Source organism: Petaurus breviceps, unplaced genomic scaffold, assembly GCF_028583685.1.
Source record: "Petaurus breviceps papuanus isolate PSGF00001 unplaced genomic scaffold, PetGlider_PUasm1.0 140, whole genome shotgun sequence".
Taxonomy (NCBI): Eukaryota; Metazoa; Chordata; class Mammalia; order Diprotodontia; family Petauridae; genus Petaurus; species Petaurus breviceps.
The window spans coordinates 27072737-27091343 of record NW_027185698.1 but is presented as its reverse complement, the minus strand read 5'-3'; the positions used below and the strand labels follow the sequence as shown (position 1 = coordinate 27091343).

Genomic DNA, 18607 nt, shown 5'->3' with positions numbered 1-18607 from the left:
AACAAAGGTTATACTATTTTGTGACGAATAGCTATTAAAACAAATGGTCCAGAGAGAGCCTCCATGTCAGAAAGACCTGTGTTCAAGTCCTGCCTCTAATATATACTGTCTGTGTAATTCTGGGCAAGCTGCTTAACCTCTCAGTGTCCCAGGTAACTCTCTGTTAGACTGTAAGTTACAGAGACGAGGCCAACCTCCATTGGAGAGTTTCTTTACTGAGAGTTCCATGAATGAAGCTAGGTGGCATAGTGGATTATCACTTAGCCTCTATTCACCTCAGTTTCCTCATCTATAAAATGGGCATAATAATAGCACCTACCTCACAAGGTTGTTGTGAGGATCAAGTGACATAATAGTAAAGCACTTAGGATGTCTTAGGATGTGTCTGGCACATAGTAAACTCTATATAAATGTTACTTATTATGACTAAATCAATGAAATCATAGGTCCCATCCAAAAACAAAATTAGCAGATTATTACATTTGATATAGCATGGGGGTTTTGTGGATAACACTATCTTTTAGAAAATAGATACCCATCAAATTTCTTAGAGGAAACTATATTATTGAGATGTTATGTGACTTATACAAAATTATTATGTAGAATCAAGACAACCTGATTCCTGTTCCATATTCTTTTGGCTCTACTACTTATTTTTATTTGGAATCTAGCTTCCCAATACATGGAAATTCACCTGGGAGGACATGTTTCCTTTTTGAATCAAACTTGAAAAGTGGGTTTTAGAGATTTCTGAGTCATGTAAACAACAAGATGGAGGACTAAACGTTTTCTCTAATTCCTGTTATCTTTCATACCTCTCCAAAACAGAAATTATGCACCAAAGATAAAGCAACTTCAGTTGACCCCTTGGTCTAAGATATCTAGAATTCCCCCCCCCAAAAAAAAGGTTTAAAAAATCATGAATGGATGCTTATTGGCCCTGAGCTGACTCAGGACTCTTCCCTTACCTCTCATGCTACCAGAATTGAGGCTGCACTAGCAAACCCAAATACACAACACAGGCTTACCAAAAAAGAAAAAATATATACTCTTAAACCCTGGTCTACCCTCCTCCTTTCTAAGTGCCATGGAAACTCCAGTTCTAGGTTATAGAAGTTTGCTTGAGCCACAGCAGCCAGCTTGTCATAACTCTTCAGGCCCAAAAGTCTACCTACTGCTGCAACCCTGTAGCACAGTACAGCAAGGCTCTGATCTGCTGGTACTAGGGAAAGCAGTGCTGCAAAGCTCTAAACAGTCAGTGCTAGGCCAGAGAACTCAGAAACAGAGAGTAAAACAGATTACCATGGGGCAGAGACTTAGATTAATGAACTTTGAGTTGCCCAATATACCGTGTTTCCCCGATAATAAGACCTATCCCGAAAAATAAGCCCTCCCCTTACTGTGTTAGATTCCTCTAAAATAAGCCCTCCCCCGAAAATAAGCCCTATTGAGATTGCTACTGTAGTGAAGGTGATCCCCTGCGCTACACGCTACATTACGGTACCCTCTGTGTGCACTATCCCCCCCTCCCCCCGGGTGAAACGCACGCCGCACTCCGAGCTGCATCCAATCAGAGCTGCAGCAGTGAGCGTCATCCTGTTCTTCCCCAGTGATTTGCTTGCTGGCACCATTGAAAGCAGTGCCGCGGAGGAGAGCTGAGGCAGGACAACATAAGCCCTCCCCAGAAAATAAGCCCTCTGGTGTTTTTCTTTCAAAAAAAAAAATAATAAGACAGTGTCTTATTATCGGGGAAACATGGTAGGAGTAGGCTTTGGGATCCATCCTCCAAGAAAATCACAGAGGGAATAGAGTCAGAAAAATGAGTGATAGGGAAAATAAATGGAAAAGGAGACTGAAACTGCAAAGTTTTCAGGAAAAAAAGTCAAAGACCTTAGACATAAATGGATAAAGTAGCACAAAAAAACCCCAGTAATAACAGAAGAAAATATGGCCTCCAGATGCAATAAATGAGTTTAGGCATCTCTGATTAAATACTTCAAAACAAAGGAAAATGATCCAACACTTGATGAGACAAAATTTTAGAATATGAGGAGAAGGGTGGCTAGGTGGCTCAGTGAATAGAGCACTGGCCCTGGAGTCAGGAGGACCTGAGTTCAGATCTGGTCTCAGACACTTAGCACTTGCCAGCCAGGTGACCTTGGGCAAGTCAATTAACTCCAATTGCCCTGCTTTACCCTCCTCTAAAAAAAAAAGAATATGAGGAGAACATGTAACTACAACACACTGTTCCTGATTGGTTCAAGAGAGAAATGAGGATTATAAAAGCAGAATTTGTGTCCTGCACAGCAAAAATAATGGACAAATAGAAATACTAGAATCTGCCATGGCAAGCCTCACCAAAGAAACAAAGGTGAGAACAATAGATTGAAAGGACACTCTAGAAGAAGAGAACAGTGACTCTAAAAGAAAATACACTCACTATGCAAATAAAACATATTGATCTCAAAGACAAGAAGAGTAGAAACAACTTAAGGCACGTAGGTCTCTCAGAAGAACATGACAGGGTAAAAAAAACAAAACAGCATCATAATAAAGGGAATAATAGAAGAGAACTGTCCAGAACTTCTGTCCATAGAAAACTAAATTTCAATTGAAGGAATTCATAAGTCACTCTAGGAAAAAACAAAACAAAGCCAAGGCTACAACCTCCAAGGCACATAGTGGTTAAATTTAATAGTTTAATTCAGAAACAACTGTGCCACCTGATGGTTATCTGTATGTTCTCAATTTATAATCTAGAGAATTGCTTGGGGCACAGAATTAGAGTATGGTATAAGCTCCTTGAGGATATGAATTATTTTGTTTTATTTTGTTTCCTTTATATCCCCATCACTTAAAGCAGTACTTGGCACAAAGAAAGAGCTTAAATGTTTGTCAATTGAATGAATGATTGAGAGACTAAGTGAACTTGTGAGGGTCACACAACCACTTTATGTTAGAGTCAACTGAACCTAGGTCTTCTTGACTTTAAGACCAGCTTTCTATCCAGCAGGCCATGATACTTCTTCCATTTATATGAAGGTTTAAATTATATAGAATATCAGAGTTGGAACGATTAGAAGTCATTTAGCATAACTTGTACCTGAATGGGCATCTTTTCTACTACACTCCTGAAGAGTGGTCATTCAATCTACATTTGAAGACCTCAAAAAAAATCACCACCACCAGCACTAAAGGAGATCATTTCACTTTTGGACAACTCTAATTGTTAAGAAAGTATTGCTTACATTGTACCTTAATTCACCTCTTTGCAACTTCTACATATTGCTTCAAGTTCTGCTCCCTAGAGCCAAGAATACATCAGATGGAAGGATAGTGTCCTGAAAAGAACACTAGGTTTCTAGTCAGAGGGTCTGGGTTCAAATAGTTTTCTGCTGCTTACTACTAGTGCAACTTTTTTTTTTTGCTTTTTGAAGGGGCAATTGGGGTTAAGTGACTTGCCCAAGGTCACATGACTAGTGAGTGTTAAGTATCTGAGGTCACATTTGAACTCAGGTCCTCCTGACTCCAGGGCCGGTGCTCTATTCACTGCATCACCTACCCGCCCCTACTGGTGTAACCTTGAGCAAAATCATTTCTACTTTTCTGAGCCCCAGGCTTTTTTTTTTCCTAAAATGAAGGGGTTAGACCACAAAAGGAAGGTATAACATAGTGGAAAGGATGCTAGAATTGGGAGTCAAAATCCCTGCATTAAATTTCTGGCTCTGTCATTTAAGCCACTCAACTGTAAACTTCCTCCCTGGGACCATGATTCTTCCTGCCATCTCCTACTCCTCTACCTTTATTCTTTTACACTATAATCAAATCTACTCTGTCAATGCTTCTGGAAAAGCTATGTCATTAGACTGCCGTATTATTCTATTCACCATCCCTGTGACTTCCCAGACCAAACCATCCTTCCCTGGCCACCACTCCTCTATATGTGTTTTTCCCTCTATTATACCATGAATTCCTTGAAGGTAGAGATTGTCAGGCTTTTGCATTTCTATCTTCAGCATTTAGTCCAGTGTCTGATGTATAGTAAAAGCTCAGGGGTGTATGGGGTGTTCAGGGAGGACCAGCACCTCTGGTGTGAGAGCTTGCTAAGCCCTTAAAGTCCACCTCACACTCAACTCTCACCTATGACTCCAAGAAGCTAGCATGCCACTCCCTGCTAAATTCCTTCTTGGCAGAAGGGCTAAACTAGATTGAGGTAACTGACAGGCCTCAAACTCATTAATGAATTAGGAGGATGTCCACCCCCAGCATGTGAAGACTTTCCCTGGTGGAATGGGCACATAAGAACAATCTGTTCCGCCAGCGGTGAAGGTGGCTGAAGCTAGTGCTGTGGGATGCCTAGAGCTTGGTCAGACATCAAAGAAGCTGCCAAGGTCATCTACTGCATTCTGGGCCATCACCAGTCATCTTGCCCTTTGTTTTGCCACTGGCCTTCAATATCTCTTTAAGAGAGAGTGAGGCTGATGACTTTGTGCTACTCTGCCTAGCTTAAATCAATTCATGTGCAAATCAAGACATTGTCTGATGTCCTTGGTTCAATAAACAATTACAATAAAAGCTCTTTCATTCCTTAGAGAATCAAAGACTTTGCAAACTTTTTAGTACCATACAAATGTTAGTTATTCTTATATTGATGATTTGCAAAATGGAAACAATGATAATTTCCCTGACTTCTTCACTGGGTTGTTATGAGGATCAAGTGATATAATATTACATGAAATTACTTTTCAAATTGAAAAGCAAAATATGTGTCAATTATTATTTTTTGAAAAAGGATTTTTGGTTTTTACCTACTAATTTAAGATCACTATATTTATGGATCCTCAAAACAGTAACTGTTGTATAGTGGGCATTTATTAAATACCTGTTGATATGACAATCACAAAATTCAGGTTCTAAAGGTTATTCTCACATTTTTTTGTTATAGATTTACCTCCTATTCCTTCCACTTCAAGAACAGGGTTTGCAGAATTTTCCATGAGGGAAAGAATGAGAGAAAAATTAAAGGCTGCAAGGGTGAGGATACATTAATAATTTGCTCAATGCTGATTGCAATTCCATAGCTCCTCTCTAGCTCATTTGCTTAATGCTGCATGCATTTGAATATATTGGATTTATCTTTTGTGTTGCAAATGTTAATGTGGTACTTTAGGTTGGCATGGATGATTATTACCCACAAGAAGAATTTTATCTAATTTTCTAAACAATTAATTTGATTCTCATTTACCTCTTAAGAGTGAAAACCCCGACTATTTTTTACTGATTAATATCGACTGAGACCTGAGTGACAGACTCACTTTCTATATTACTGACGTGACACAGATAATGATTTCCTTTTTTACTTTTTTAGTCCAAAGCAGAAAGTGCCTTGCTACAGGAAATTCCTAGTCCAAAACCCAGGCACTTTGTAAGTCTCAGAGAAGAAGAAATGACTGGATTTGAAGAAGAGGTGAGAAACATAGCAGGTTTTAAAATCCTTTTGTTGTCATTAAGAGACAAAGAAATATAATATTAGCATTTCATTAAAATTCCATAATTATGATATTGAGAGATGTTGAATGCTTTTTTAAATTCATTTTTGTAGTTCTCCAGTCAGATAAATCTAAATAGGATCCAATATAAAGACAGCAGGCTATGATTTTTTTTAATATATGTTTTTAAAATTATATTGAAATGCTACACGATTTAGAATAAGAAGAGACTTTAAAATCATATAGGCCAACTCCTTTATTTTATAGATGCAGAAACTGATGCCCAGTAAACACTTAGTAAGTACCTACTATGCATCTGATATCTGTAAATGTAAAAGATAGTGTGTTCCCTCAAAGAGCCTACATCGTACTGGGCAGATAAAATATTTTCGCAGATAACTTAATGTGAGATATATACACAATAAATATAAAATGATTTTGGACACAAACACTAACAACTTCCAGAATCAGAAAAGGTCTCTTGAAGAGAACTAAGGAGTTGGGACAGAGGCAGAGATGACGAGAGAAAACATTTCTGGCATGGGCAACGAACGGTGTATGCAAAGGCACTGAACCAGGAGATAGACTGTCATGTAATGGGAACAGCCAATAGGCCAGTTCACTGGAGAATAGAGAGCAAGCAGCATGCATTAGGTCAAAGAGGAGATGAGATAGGTATGTTGCATTAAATCCCAAACGTCATTAAAATACAATCCTACAAAGGGAAATAATATAGGCCCCATTTTTACTCTAATTCTATTTAAATCATTTCAAGAAATCTTCATTAAGTGCCTATAATCAAAAAGCACTTTGAAAGGCATGAGAAGAAACAAAAATGGGTAAGACAATGCCAAGTATGTCCCAAGCTATTTACAATCTAGCTGGGAAAGGCAAGGCTGAGATACTTGCTTCAAAATTCCTAAGACCTCTAATTTCATTGTTGTGGGTACACCAACCAGAAACACAGGGAGTCACCAGAATAGGATATGTATGTGAAAATAAAACAGATTATACCAAGTTCTCAAGAGGAAAATGGGTAGTGTGTCGTAGTCATAACTGAAAGGGAAAGGTTTGTGCTAGTTGGCTGCATCAGTGAAAGCTTCAGAGAGAACATGTGTTTCAAGCTGAACTCTGAATGATGAGTAGGATTTCTATTGACTGAGCTATTGGGCATAGGCATTTCAGGAGTAGAGAATGGTGTAAATAAAGACATGATCTGGTTGCCTGAAGCATAGAGCACATAATGTGGATTGATCAGAAATAAGGCTGGAAATGAAGGCTGGAGCCAAATTATAAAAGAATTTAAATAGCAAGACAATGGAAAAGTGTATTGAAGATTTGTGAGCAATAGAGTGACATCAGCTTAGCATTAAGAAGGTTGAATACAGGAGCAGCATTATACAAAGGAAAATAAATCCACAACATTACAAGAACCTGGACCACTAGATGAAAATCTGGAGCCACCCTGGTTCATTAAGTTGTTTACTAAGAAATTCTCTGCATCACAAAAGGGAGTGCCTTCAGAGATGATAACATGGGCTTTGAGGTATCAAAGTGAGAAGTACAATCATAACTAAAAACACAGTTTCAGTATGAGTTGAAAGTGAAATATCCATCTCAGACAGTTAAAGCTAAAACAGATTTAATCAAAAGAGAAGAACAGGGAAACTACAATATATGTCAGCCATATTAATCAATATTGGTTTTGATTATTTGACATAACTAGACAGTATAAGGTTGGAATATTGTTGTGGTATAGCAAATGACAAGTTGGTAGACTTAGAAAAATATGGGAAAACTTGGACTTATGAAGGAAGAGGTAATCCACACTCAAAGAAATAGAGGACAAATAATTATAGTACAGTCTTACAAAGATGTATATGAATTTATATGTCTACTTGTGAGTATTATAGATATCTAAGTATATGTATGTGTATATATATATATATATATGTCTGTGTTTGTGTGTATGTGTATAATGTATTGTGTGTATATCTATCTATCTATATTCATGCTTAATTGTAACTTTCTTGGGGAAGGGGAAGAAGAAAGAGAAAAAAACAGTAAAAAGTACACAGCAGAGAGGAAAAGAAAACTCACAAGGAAGCAAAGAAAAGATGGACAGCTCTCAATACAATGTATAGCATTTGTTATATAGGTTTTCTTGAAATGGAAATTTATTGCTTCATATTTTGAATTCTCTTACTTTCTATTGTGCACATAGAAATGATTTTTCCTTCTCTTATTTTGTATTTGTTTATAATATGTTTCTTTTTCTTTTCTCACATATTTAAGTTTTAGTATTTAAGTTTAAAGTAAATTAAAAAAAAAAAGAAAGTGAAATGTCTGGCTAATTGGTGACCCAATTAGGGGGCAGTGGTAGCTAATAGTATGGAGGAACTGCTACGTGGATGAAAGATAAATTGGGAGGGGGGAGTACCATATAGGAGTTGGGGTAGTAAGCATATTTTTAATCAAATGCTATGCTATTCTGAAATGATGGAAAAAATATAAATGCAAGCAATTATCGTGCAATCAAATGATCTATGATTATAACTGAAGCATGATTATTGTATTGTGTCCAGTCAGATTAATAGTTGATGCATGATTGCTGATGTTAATATCTTATATCCAATCATAAGATTATGCTTATTATGTTAATTCTATGGTGGGGGATGTGAGTGCTTTCTCTTGAGCAGAAATAACAAGCACAAGCAATAAAGTGTCACTTCTATGGCTTGTGCCAGGGGAATCCTTGTCTAGCCCTGAACAGCTGGGGATAGAACAGGAGAGGCAAGTTCCAGGGAATCATTTGGGTCTAAGACAGAATGACTTTAGAGCATCTCTAAAAGCCTATGTGTTTGATCCCATTTTAATCATGAGACCTTGATACTGTATTTAGGGCTACCTTTACAGGACTGTTATGAGGATCAAATGAGATTACATATGTAAATCATTTTGCAAACCTTAATGGATAGGGACTGAACCAATGATTTCATTAGTAGCGGGAACTCCAAGGGAAGGAAACTCCCTCTGCCAATACAGGTTGGCACCTTTACTCCAACTTAGAGTCTTAGAGAATTGCATAGAATTCTAAAGTGTTTAGTGACTTACTCAGGTTCACACAGCCAATATGCATCAGAGGCAGGACTAGAATTCAGGTCTTTCTGACTTTAAGGCTGGTTCTCTATGCTGCTTTTCTGCAGACCTTACAACTACAAATGGTAGCTAGTATTACTACATTTGACTTAATAGACTATTTAGATATACTCCTATTGTGAATAAGAGTAGATAACCAGATATCAAGTGATTCACCCACTCTTTTATTCCATCTGTGTGGGTATTTGTAGCACCAATGCAATATTTACAGTACCCACAATCATGATAAAGACCATGACTGTAAATATCGCAGATCTTCAAATTCCCATTCCAAATACAGTATGTTATTCATCTTGCAGACTGTAGCCTCTATCCCCACAGCCACATTGCCTTATTAGTCATGAGTAGCAGTAGCCAAAATGATTCATTATTTCAGGGGTCAGACTTAAGGTGATGAGACAATTGAAATTTAGTTTGGCTGGTACTCTGATGAGAGACATAAAATTCCTAGACAAGTTTATACTTGTTTCTCTTTTTTTCTCCCCAATGTGTAAGATCTGACAGAGTTTAGCTGGCATAGCCTTTAAGAATTTGGGGTCACCTAATTCCAGATGAGATGTTGGTAAAGGACTTTAGTAGACAAGTATTCATTTAAAGGGCTTAATATTTTTTTTTTAATTCAGCCTGGCAAAAATGTATTAAGGGAGCCACAAGACAAAGATTCCCAGAGATCTACAAGAGTTAGATTTCAAGATTCTGGAAGAAAGCTCAAGTTCAAGCCACAGGTCAGAATTAGTGTGTTTTCTTTGATGATTTTTTTTCTTACTTTAGGAATAGGAAGACAATGAAACACTCAGTTTTCACGTTCCACATGCTGTTCATCCCTTTGCATTGTCCTTGTCCTCATATAAGGCTCAGGGGAAAAGGTTATACTGTATAGATACATTGTATTCCTATTATCTTGTCTACATATACTATAAACCCAGAAAACCCAAACAAACAACGATGCAGTTGGCCTTTATAAAATTGAATGTGTAAGAAGCTATATCTTACTATTAATTAAATTGAACTATTCTAGCATTTACCTATGAAATAGTAGTTCTTGGCATTTTGAAAATCATTGCTAAAATTATCAGGTCTCATGGCTACAAATAAAATATTTGTTTGGTTTAGAAAAAGCTTTTTATGGTTCATGAAAAGTGAACTAATCAAAATTTGACCTATAAAAGAACACCCCCTGAGGCAATAAATTCCATTCATTAAAGTTCATTGTCTCTAGTTCACTAACTTTTTGAGATACCAATTTTGTGTGGTGACTAGACCATTATTACTACAGCTCACATAAAGATTGCTTTTAGTTAGTTGCTTGTACTGAGGTTATTTCCATTTAAATCAACTAAAAACACTGTTGCTTCCCTGTGTAGGTCCCCCCTGGGTTCCCATCTGCAGAAGAAGCCTATAATTTCTTTACTTTCAATTTTGATCCTGAACCAGAAAAGGATGAAACAAAAGACAAAAAAAGAGAGGAATCTAATCAGGAGGTAGAAGAAGGGGAAGAAGAGGAAGAGAAACCAACTTATGAAGAACAAGCTGAAAAAATGGTACGAAAATCACAATAATGATAATATCCTAGGCAAAGCAGTGAATGGCTCACAACAAATATCTCCCAACTGCTAGGAGAGAAGCTCAGTTATTTCTTGATTGTAGGATATGAAGGCTAGCACATAAAACCATGATACTGGATTCACTTGATATTAATAATAATAGCTGACATTGATAGTGTTTTAAATTTATAAAGTAATGCACTTACATTAGCTCCTCCAGCACTTAGCACAGTGCCTGCCTGACACATAGCAGGTGCCTAATAAATGCTTTTTGACTGAGTGACTGACTGATATACCTCAGAGATCCTGGCTATCACTTTACAATTTTCATCAGTAAATATACTGAATAAATTTGATCTTTTAAAAAAATTCATTTTAAATGAATTAAATTCATTTAAAAATTCATTCTTTGAGGCTTTTGTGCAATAACCCTGAATTAAAATTCAGTTCCATGATTAGCATTTGTCTAGCAAGGAAGTCTTTCAGCCTTAAAGAGCCAAGAAAATCGCTTCTGTAGTTTTGCTTACAGCCCAGTAGAAATTGATAGTAAGCAAAGAGCCTCAGCCCTCTGATTATAATCAGTCTGTATAAATCATACAAAACATCTTTGGGCTAGCAGATCAAATTGGTGTCAGGAAGAACCAGGGTCAGGACCTACCTGTGTCTTATTCTAGTGGTCTAACCGTAGACAAATCACCAACTTCTCAGAGCCCAACTAGGGTCAAGTAACAGAGCAGTGGCTGATCTGCTTTGGTGGAGGGAGCTTCAGTGCTGTGGGGTCTCTCCACGCCAATAAAATCATAGATTGAGGCAAACATGCATACCCACATGCATGTATATATACATTATTCTTAGAATGATACTGTATCAATGACATAGAAACCCTCAGGTCATAACAACCTTCGTCTACATGATTCTTTAAGGTTCACAAAATATTTTTCTAATAACCCTGTGAAGTGGGTAGGACATGTATTATCATCTCCATTTTACAGATGTGAAAAACAATTTCTTTTTTTTTATAGCAATCAGGGTTAAGTAACTTGCTCAAGGTTACACGGCCCGTTATTTCTGGGTGTGGTGCTGAGTGTCTGAGCCCGGGATTTGATCTCCAGGTCGTCCCAACACTGGAGCTGGTGCTCTTACTCGCTGAGCCACCTGGCTGCCCCTAAGCAATTGGGGTTAAGTAACTTGCTCAAGGTTACACGGCCAGGTGTTTCTGGGTGGGTGCTAAGTGTCCGAGCCCGGAATTCGATCTCCAGGTCTATCTCAACACTGGAGCCGGTGCTCTTACTTGCTGTGCTACCTGGCCGCCCCAAGTGAAAAACAATTTCTTAGAGGTTGAGTGATTTGCCTGGGATCATGTAGCTACTGTATCAGAAGCAGCATTTGAACACAGATGTCCTGATTCTAAATACACTATTCTTTCTATTACACCACACTGACTCTAGGCAAAGACTACACCTTTAAAAAAATGCCTTCTACAAATTTAGAAGAATTCTTCCTCTAGAGCAGCAAAAGACATAAGAAAGAATCTTAGGCCAAGGCTGAATTTTTTGACAGAGATCTGTTCTCTTTTGTCTTGGATTCCTTGTACAAACTCAATTCAACAGGTACTTATTAACCAATCAGTAGAGTACAAGGTACCATGACAGGTCCAAAAGCAAGAGTGAGATATCCCCTGCCTTCAAAGAGTTCCTATTCTACTATGAGATACAATGTGCTGAGCATCTCAAAAGTTTTAAGCTACTTTGTGTATTCTTTGCACTATATACAACTCAAGAATGTTTTCTTGGACCATACTCTTTACTCAAATCCCCAAATTCAAGAAAGGCACAGACCCAATTTTAGAGTATCTAAACACTATCTTGGAGTCATTTTTTTTTCAGTTATTTTTATTTCAAGAATTGACTGTTTCTTTGGTGAGGATTTTTCCTCCACTAATGTAAGTCATATATTTTCCATACCTTAACAGATCTTAAGTTACTATTGCCAAAAGTATATTGACCTAGTAGGCAGCTTTTTTGGTGATGAATTTACCCAGTCTGGTCCTCTCAGAGAATATACAGTCTCTTATCATAATGCTCCTACCATTTGATCTGCCAGAGCTCAGGTTTTGGTAAATTTAGACTTCAAGAAACCAGGGTCAATGCTGTTGCCATGAGGAGACACTGACTAGTTCATGACTGTAGTGAAAAATTCAAATCTGCAATTATGATAAGTCCAGAAGCCTCTGGATAAGATACATTATAGTTCATTAAATCTCATAATCGGATAGAATCATAACAGTCATAAGGCCCAATCCCCTGACCTAGTATGAAACCTCTTTCCAATATTTCTGACTTAAACTTAGACACACAATGAGTTCCATATCTTCTTCACATGACCAAGTCACTACCTATCTTAAACATACTTTTAAATACTTTGGGCAAAAAAAGAGTCACAAGAACTTGGGAGTAAAACACAAACTAAGTCTGAAAGTTTCATAGGAGGGCTCATGGCCACAGATAACACTGAAATTATAAAAGAAGTAATATGCTACATATATCCCTCATTTTAAGGGGAAAAAATTTCCTACCTGTTATTATATGTAAAATAAGGAATAAATTCTTTAAGATAAATTAAAACTTTGAAGTTAAGGAATCTTGAAACTAGAATGCATCATGTTAGACAGTAGCACCTACTGCCAAAGATATACTCAAAAACACACATGTACACACACTTCTATGTATGTATATATGTTTATGTACATATGCGTGTGTGTATATATGTATGTATGTATCCCAAATCCATTAGACATTGAAACTCTGGCAAAAGTAGGAAGAAAAAAAGTTCAAAACATAAGTAGAACAAAAGAGTGCCCAACAATGAAAGAAATATCTGTGGCCTGGGGAGGTGAATGTAGGGCCCTAGTAGAGAGAAGACCCACAAAGCCCTAAAAACACTGTGAAGGAACATTGTGAACAACTGGAAAGGGATTTTAATTTCCAAGGGGCAAATGCTGTAATGACCAACCTACAAAAAATATTTTTTACTTGAGGTAGGGAGAATTTATTCTGACAAACCCACTTCCAGTTTTACAATACAAAGGAATGAAGAAATAGGATTCACTTTATTGACATTTAGTTGAGAACCAAATTGGCTTAAATTCATGTATTCTATAAAAAAATGGATGCCTATGATAACAACAGCCAATTTTTTCCAGTGTAAATGAATGAAAGTCTTTTCATGTCCCCAGAATGTTCATATTTACTATTTAAATACCATATTTCACATTTTTATTTTTCACTTTTGTTACAAATCAAAAGCATGTCTTACTCAGCATGTGACAGTAGTTCGAGTTTTCTGTGCTTTGAACATTTTAAGATTAGTTACATATCAGAAAATTGTATTTAAAATAACTGCTTTACCTGAAGATAATTAGTCAACTCTTTACTTTCAAATTTAAAGAACAGTAATTGACAGGAGTTGTACTATGATGCCATCTTTGGGGACTATGCCACCCTGAGGAACTATCTTAATGTAATGAGGTCTCCTTGGAACTGCAGTAATTGAATTAAACCCCCCATTCATGGGGCCTGAGATTTAACACTGAATTCTCCTCTATAGCAAACAGATTATAAAAATTTTATAGGATGCTGATTACCAGTAAACATTGTAATATTAACTTTTTTTCTTCAATTTGTTGTCACTAATTTATACCTCTATGGCTTACACATTAAAAAAAACACGAAACCTTAATTTCTCTATTAGGTTATGCCAACACTACTTTCAGGAAATTACAGTGAGACTAAGGAATGTTTTGTCAAAATGTATGGTTATGTCCCATGAACATACCTCAGAATATTATAATGCACTCCTCTCCCTGGGCCCCAAAGATCCTTCATTTCCCTCAGGGTTCTACTATGGAGCATCACCCATAAACATAGTTAATTCTGTATTCATCTTTTCATCATATTAGCCTAGACCACCTCTTAGGGCCACAAGATACTTAAGTTTATTGCCTACTATAGAAAGTTTCACTTCATTTGCTTTGTCTTAAAACTACCCCCTTTCAAACTTCAGGTATTTTCCCTTCTGATTCTTAAATTCTAGGATTTGGTGGATGAGTCTCTATCAGAACTATTCATGACTTTGTAGGTTCTGATTGTGCATCTCTCTAGCCTGTCTCTCTTTTTCTCTCTCTCAGGCTTGAAGCTTGGGTAGCAAAAATCTCATGGGAGGAAAATGAAAGAGTTCAGGAGTAATAAGAATATCCTAGGTCAAAAATCAATAATAACAGACAGTGGTTTCATTTTTCTATTTTATTACTCCAGGCTTCTTAAGAAGCTTTGAAAAATAAACAATCTCTTCTAAAGGGAGCATGGCTCATTGAATACAATATCTACTACATTTTCATTTTGTGGTTGTTGGTTTTTTTTTTTAATACAGACATATCCATCATAAAGTGAACCTGATGACATCCACTGGCAATAGCATCGTTAATACTTCATAACCAAACCCCAGTTCAAAGTTTTATAAAACAGCTGTGAGGCTGTTCTGATAGTAACCCATTTATATCAAGGATACTCTCAAGATACTGACTGCTCCCTATAGCCCCATGTCTTTCAACACCATGTTTTTAAGAAAACAATTAACAGCTTTAAGCAGGGCATGTCTGTCATTTGTTTAACTTCTTCAACCTTTTTTGTTTTTTAACCAACAGAGATGGGTTAATAATCCTGATGTTTCCATGACCAAGAAAGCATCAGCCTAGGTGTTTGTAAAAAGCACTAGCTAAAAATTTACCACTTTTCTATATTGCTATTATAATACTATTTCAAAATAGTTTGAAGAGTATCTGCAGGAAAGATTAAGAGGTAGGGTCAGTGACATTCCATTCAGCAAAGAGTTATTGCTAGCAATTAGCACCAATGAGAGATATAGCCCTAAGAAATGGTGTCCAGAAAAATAATTCCAGTTCCTTCCTTAAGCAAATCCTGCATCATTCTAACAATGGCTCCCTTTAAATTATGCAAGCTTTCCCCACTTAGCTGTTATCTTTAAAAGTCTTATGTACCCCTTTATCCAGGTTCTGGAGATCTTTCCAACTTAAAACTATTCCAGAAGGAACAGTGAACAAAGCCTGGAATGATATAGGAAGTTAAGCCAAAACACAAAACCTTGAGTTACAGAAATAGCATAACGTCTCAACATAAAGCAGGGGTTAACAATAGATAGCATACATGAATTCAACTGCCAACTCTGATTGTTCCCTTGGGCGAGTCAGTGAACCTCTCTGAGCCTTAGTTTCTTCACCTGAAAAATGGGTATAATACCTGCCACACATAACATATAATATCTACAATATATCACAGGCTTGTTTTGAGGAAAACACTTTCTAAACTTCAAAGTGATATTTTATATATGTATGTGTGTATTATATATATGAGAGTTATTATTCATATTAATGAAGATGATTATAAAAGGCTTTGGAATCAGAGGCAACAATTAGGCTTATGCTTTTTAAAAAACAAAATAGGGAGAGAAGTCAGCGTGAGATATGTTAAAACTTATTAATGTATAATTTATTCTAAGAATTCCTTTTTAAAGAAAACAAATAACAAAATACAGTATGAACAAAGGTTTTTTTTTTAATTTATTGTAATTACAGGATGAAGAGGAACTTATTAACAAGAAAGAGGCTAATGACTTCTTGCTTGACTTAGATCAGACAATCCATGATTTTCTGGAATTAAGAGCTGCAGAATATGAAAGCATCCATGTAATAAAGCAAAAGGAAAAAGAAATTCTCTTCAGACCCAGTTCTCTTACAGGTATTGGATGTTTCTATTTTGTCTCTTTTGCTTGTTGATCACTTTCTTGAAAACAAAGTATGGATTACATAGAACGCAAAAGGGGTGCCACTGAATCTACTTCTTCCCTACACAGGCTTTGTCTGACTATAGATGTGAAATATCTGTCCTACTTTTTAAATATTCATATTCCAAAATCTCACTTAGTAATGTTTTCCAATGTTCTAAAAACATTGTACTCTGGTGATATTTTTTCTTTTTAATTAAAATCTCTCATGTTCAAATATACCCATCCTCTTCATATTTCTAAAGTTATAAATTATTCCAAGCAAGTTTCGCTTGAGAAATTAATTCCAGAATCTATTAGAAGCCAAAGGAGAGGCATCCCTAGTTGATGATACTTTAAGAAAGATCTCTTGAAAATTTAATCAACTTTTGTGATTTCAGACAAGAGAAGGGAATGAGATGACTTTTAGAAAAGGTGAATTAGAACTTGGGAGAGAGATCTGACTTGAATACATTGATTTGTGAGTCATCTGCATAGAAGTTATGTAAATAGATAAGATTGCTCTCTGAGGGAGAAACTAAAGAGACAGAAAAGAAGGGGGAAGACAGAATTTTTGGTAATGCTCATATTGATGGGCCATGAGAAGAGACAGTAAAAGGTGGCAGAATATGGAAGAATACATCATAGAGGTAAGAAAATAAGTATAGTATAGTTCCATGGAACCAAAGAGAGGAGGAAAGGTAATGATGGATGTTCACAGGTCAGTTGAGGAGGTCCTTAGATCAAAGAGGACTTAGAAAAAGCCATTCACTTTAATGACTGGGAAGTCCATGTTGAAGTCAAAAGAGAAGATACGCTGAAGAAATAAAGGTAAAAGCTATATTCTAAGGCCTTAACAATTAGTGAATGGTAAGGAAGTGGAAGTTGTGAATACAGAAGATTCCTGCATTGAATGGGAAGTTGAACTAATTAATCACTAATGTTCTTTTTGGTACTCGGTTCTTCAAATGGTAGAACCTGGATGGTTATTTCCCTGATTTACAGATTTTGGCTTTGACAGATAAACCATTTCTACATGCTCTCCTAAGATTTAAGTAACTGATAGATATTTTGTTTGTAGTTGAGTTAGTAGAAATCTTCCTACAAATATAATGAAACACACATTCAGTTTAACAGCTTAAATGATTTACAACATATATGTCTAAAGACTAATGTCAAAACCCATGCTTGAGTAATTCCTTTTAAAAGAAACAAAATTACTATGACTGCATCTGATTTCTAACCTATTTTATCTTTTTCTTTGAAAAAAATTATTTTCATCTCTTGAAAAAAGGGAATGAAAAAAAGTCAGAAATATTCATCACCAGATGGTGTGTTACAGTGATTGATTATCATGAAGGAACACTCTTTTCTCAGTCTTTGTGATTTGAAGTATTTCATCAGCTCAGCAACAAATTCATATTCCTTTCTTCCTCTTGTGTCTCCTTTTTCTTAAATCATCTCTGCCTGAAAATTTAGCTCTATAAGAATTCCAATAAGTGTAGAATCATGTTAAAAGAATAAAATTTCACTTTTATACGACATGTTGAATCTCAGATATTCAAAAAACTATAGCTTCTTGATTCTTCCAATATCCCTTTAGGATAGACTGGTAATTGGAGGAGAGTTATGTGAGAAGCCCAGAAAGTTTGTGAAGTTAATTACAGATGTGGCAATAGATGTTATCTCTGAAGGGGAAGTGAAGAGAAGGAAGAGAAATGCCCACAGAGGAAGGAAACTGAAGGCAGAGAACATCTTTGAAATGAATATTGTCTTAGAACAATCTCTAAGATGACTTAGAGTTTTTTGTTGTTCCTCCTACACCATTAGGTACTTTGGGATTGTAGCATAAACGACACTAAAGAGTGGGGGTCTGCTTAGGATCTGGGCAAGGTTTCAGGCTAGAGGAAAGCTAAGAAGGCAGGTGAGCAGGGAATACCACACAAGATTTTTGATTTGCTGAAGAGAAACCTAGAAAGCTTGATTTGATTTGGATCTGAGTTCTTCCTTAAGAACACTAGAGACACTGTGAAGAGACTGGGAGTATAGGGAATGAGGATAGTTCAGGTTCAGCATGAACTGCCTCTTTTCGATGGGCTAAAAGAATAATTTAACATGTGAAGGCTTTTTTTTTTAACAAGATACCAAGTGGAGAATCTTCCCATTTTTTTTCCTAGCTAATTGGAAAATTTTGAAGCATAGGGTTAGTTTACATCCTTCCTTTTTTCTTTCCCTTTCCCCCATACCTTTACATCACTATTCACATCTATCCTGAATCAAAGCAACAGTCACAGGATTCAGGGATATTTTTCAGAGCTTCTCTAGGTTACATTAATGTTCTCACCCGCTCTAGTCCTGAGCTACTAGTATGTAACCAATAAGGCACCTACTAGGAGATTTGCATATTTATCAAGAGATGAGAAGGAGATGCCATCTGACTGTAAACAGTATCATTTGCAGCAAAATGCTGGTCCAGAGTATCTCACACTGTATACCAAGATAAGGTCAAAATGTGTACCTGATTTACACATAAAGGGTGATACCATAAGCAAATTAAGAGAGTGTGGAATAGTTTGT

At 36.4% G+C, this 18607-nt stretch overlaps 1 protein-coding gene across 1 annotated transcript in view; it reads left to right on the top strand.

The window, feature by feature from the left end:
* Positions 1 to 18607, top strand: part of CC2D2A (coiled-coil and C2 domain containing 2A) — a 342921-nt gene that overhangs the window by 224530 nt on the left and 99784 nt on the right. The window contains exons 8-12 of the mRNA XM_069074941.1: positions 4946 to 5034; positions 5369 to 5467; positions 9272 to 9373; positions 10013 to 10189; positions 15843 to 16014. Of these exons, the coding sequence (XP_068931042.1) occupies positions 4946 to 5034; positions 5369 to 5467; positions 9272 to 9373; positions 10013 to 10189; positions 15843 to 16014 (639 nt within the window). The remainder of the gene's footprint in view (positions 1 to 4945; positions 5035 to 5368; positions 5468 to 9271; positions 9374 to 10012; positions 10190 to 15842; positions 16015 to 18607) is intronic.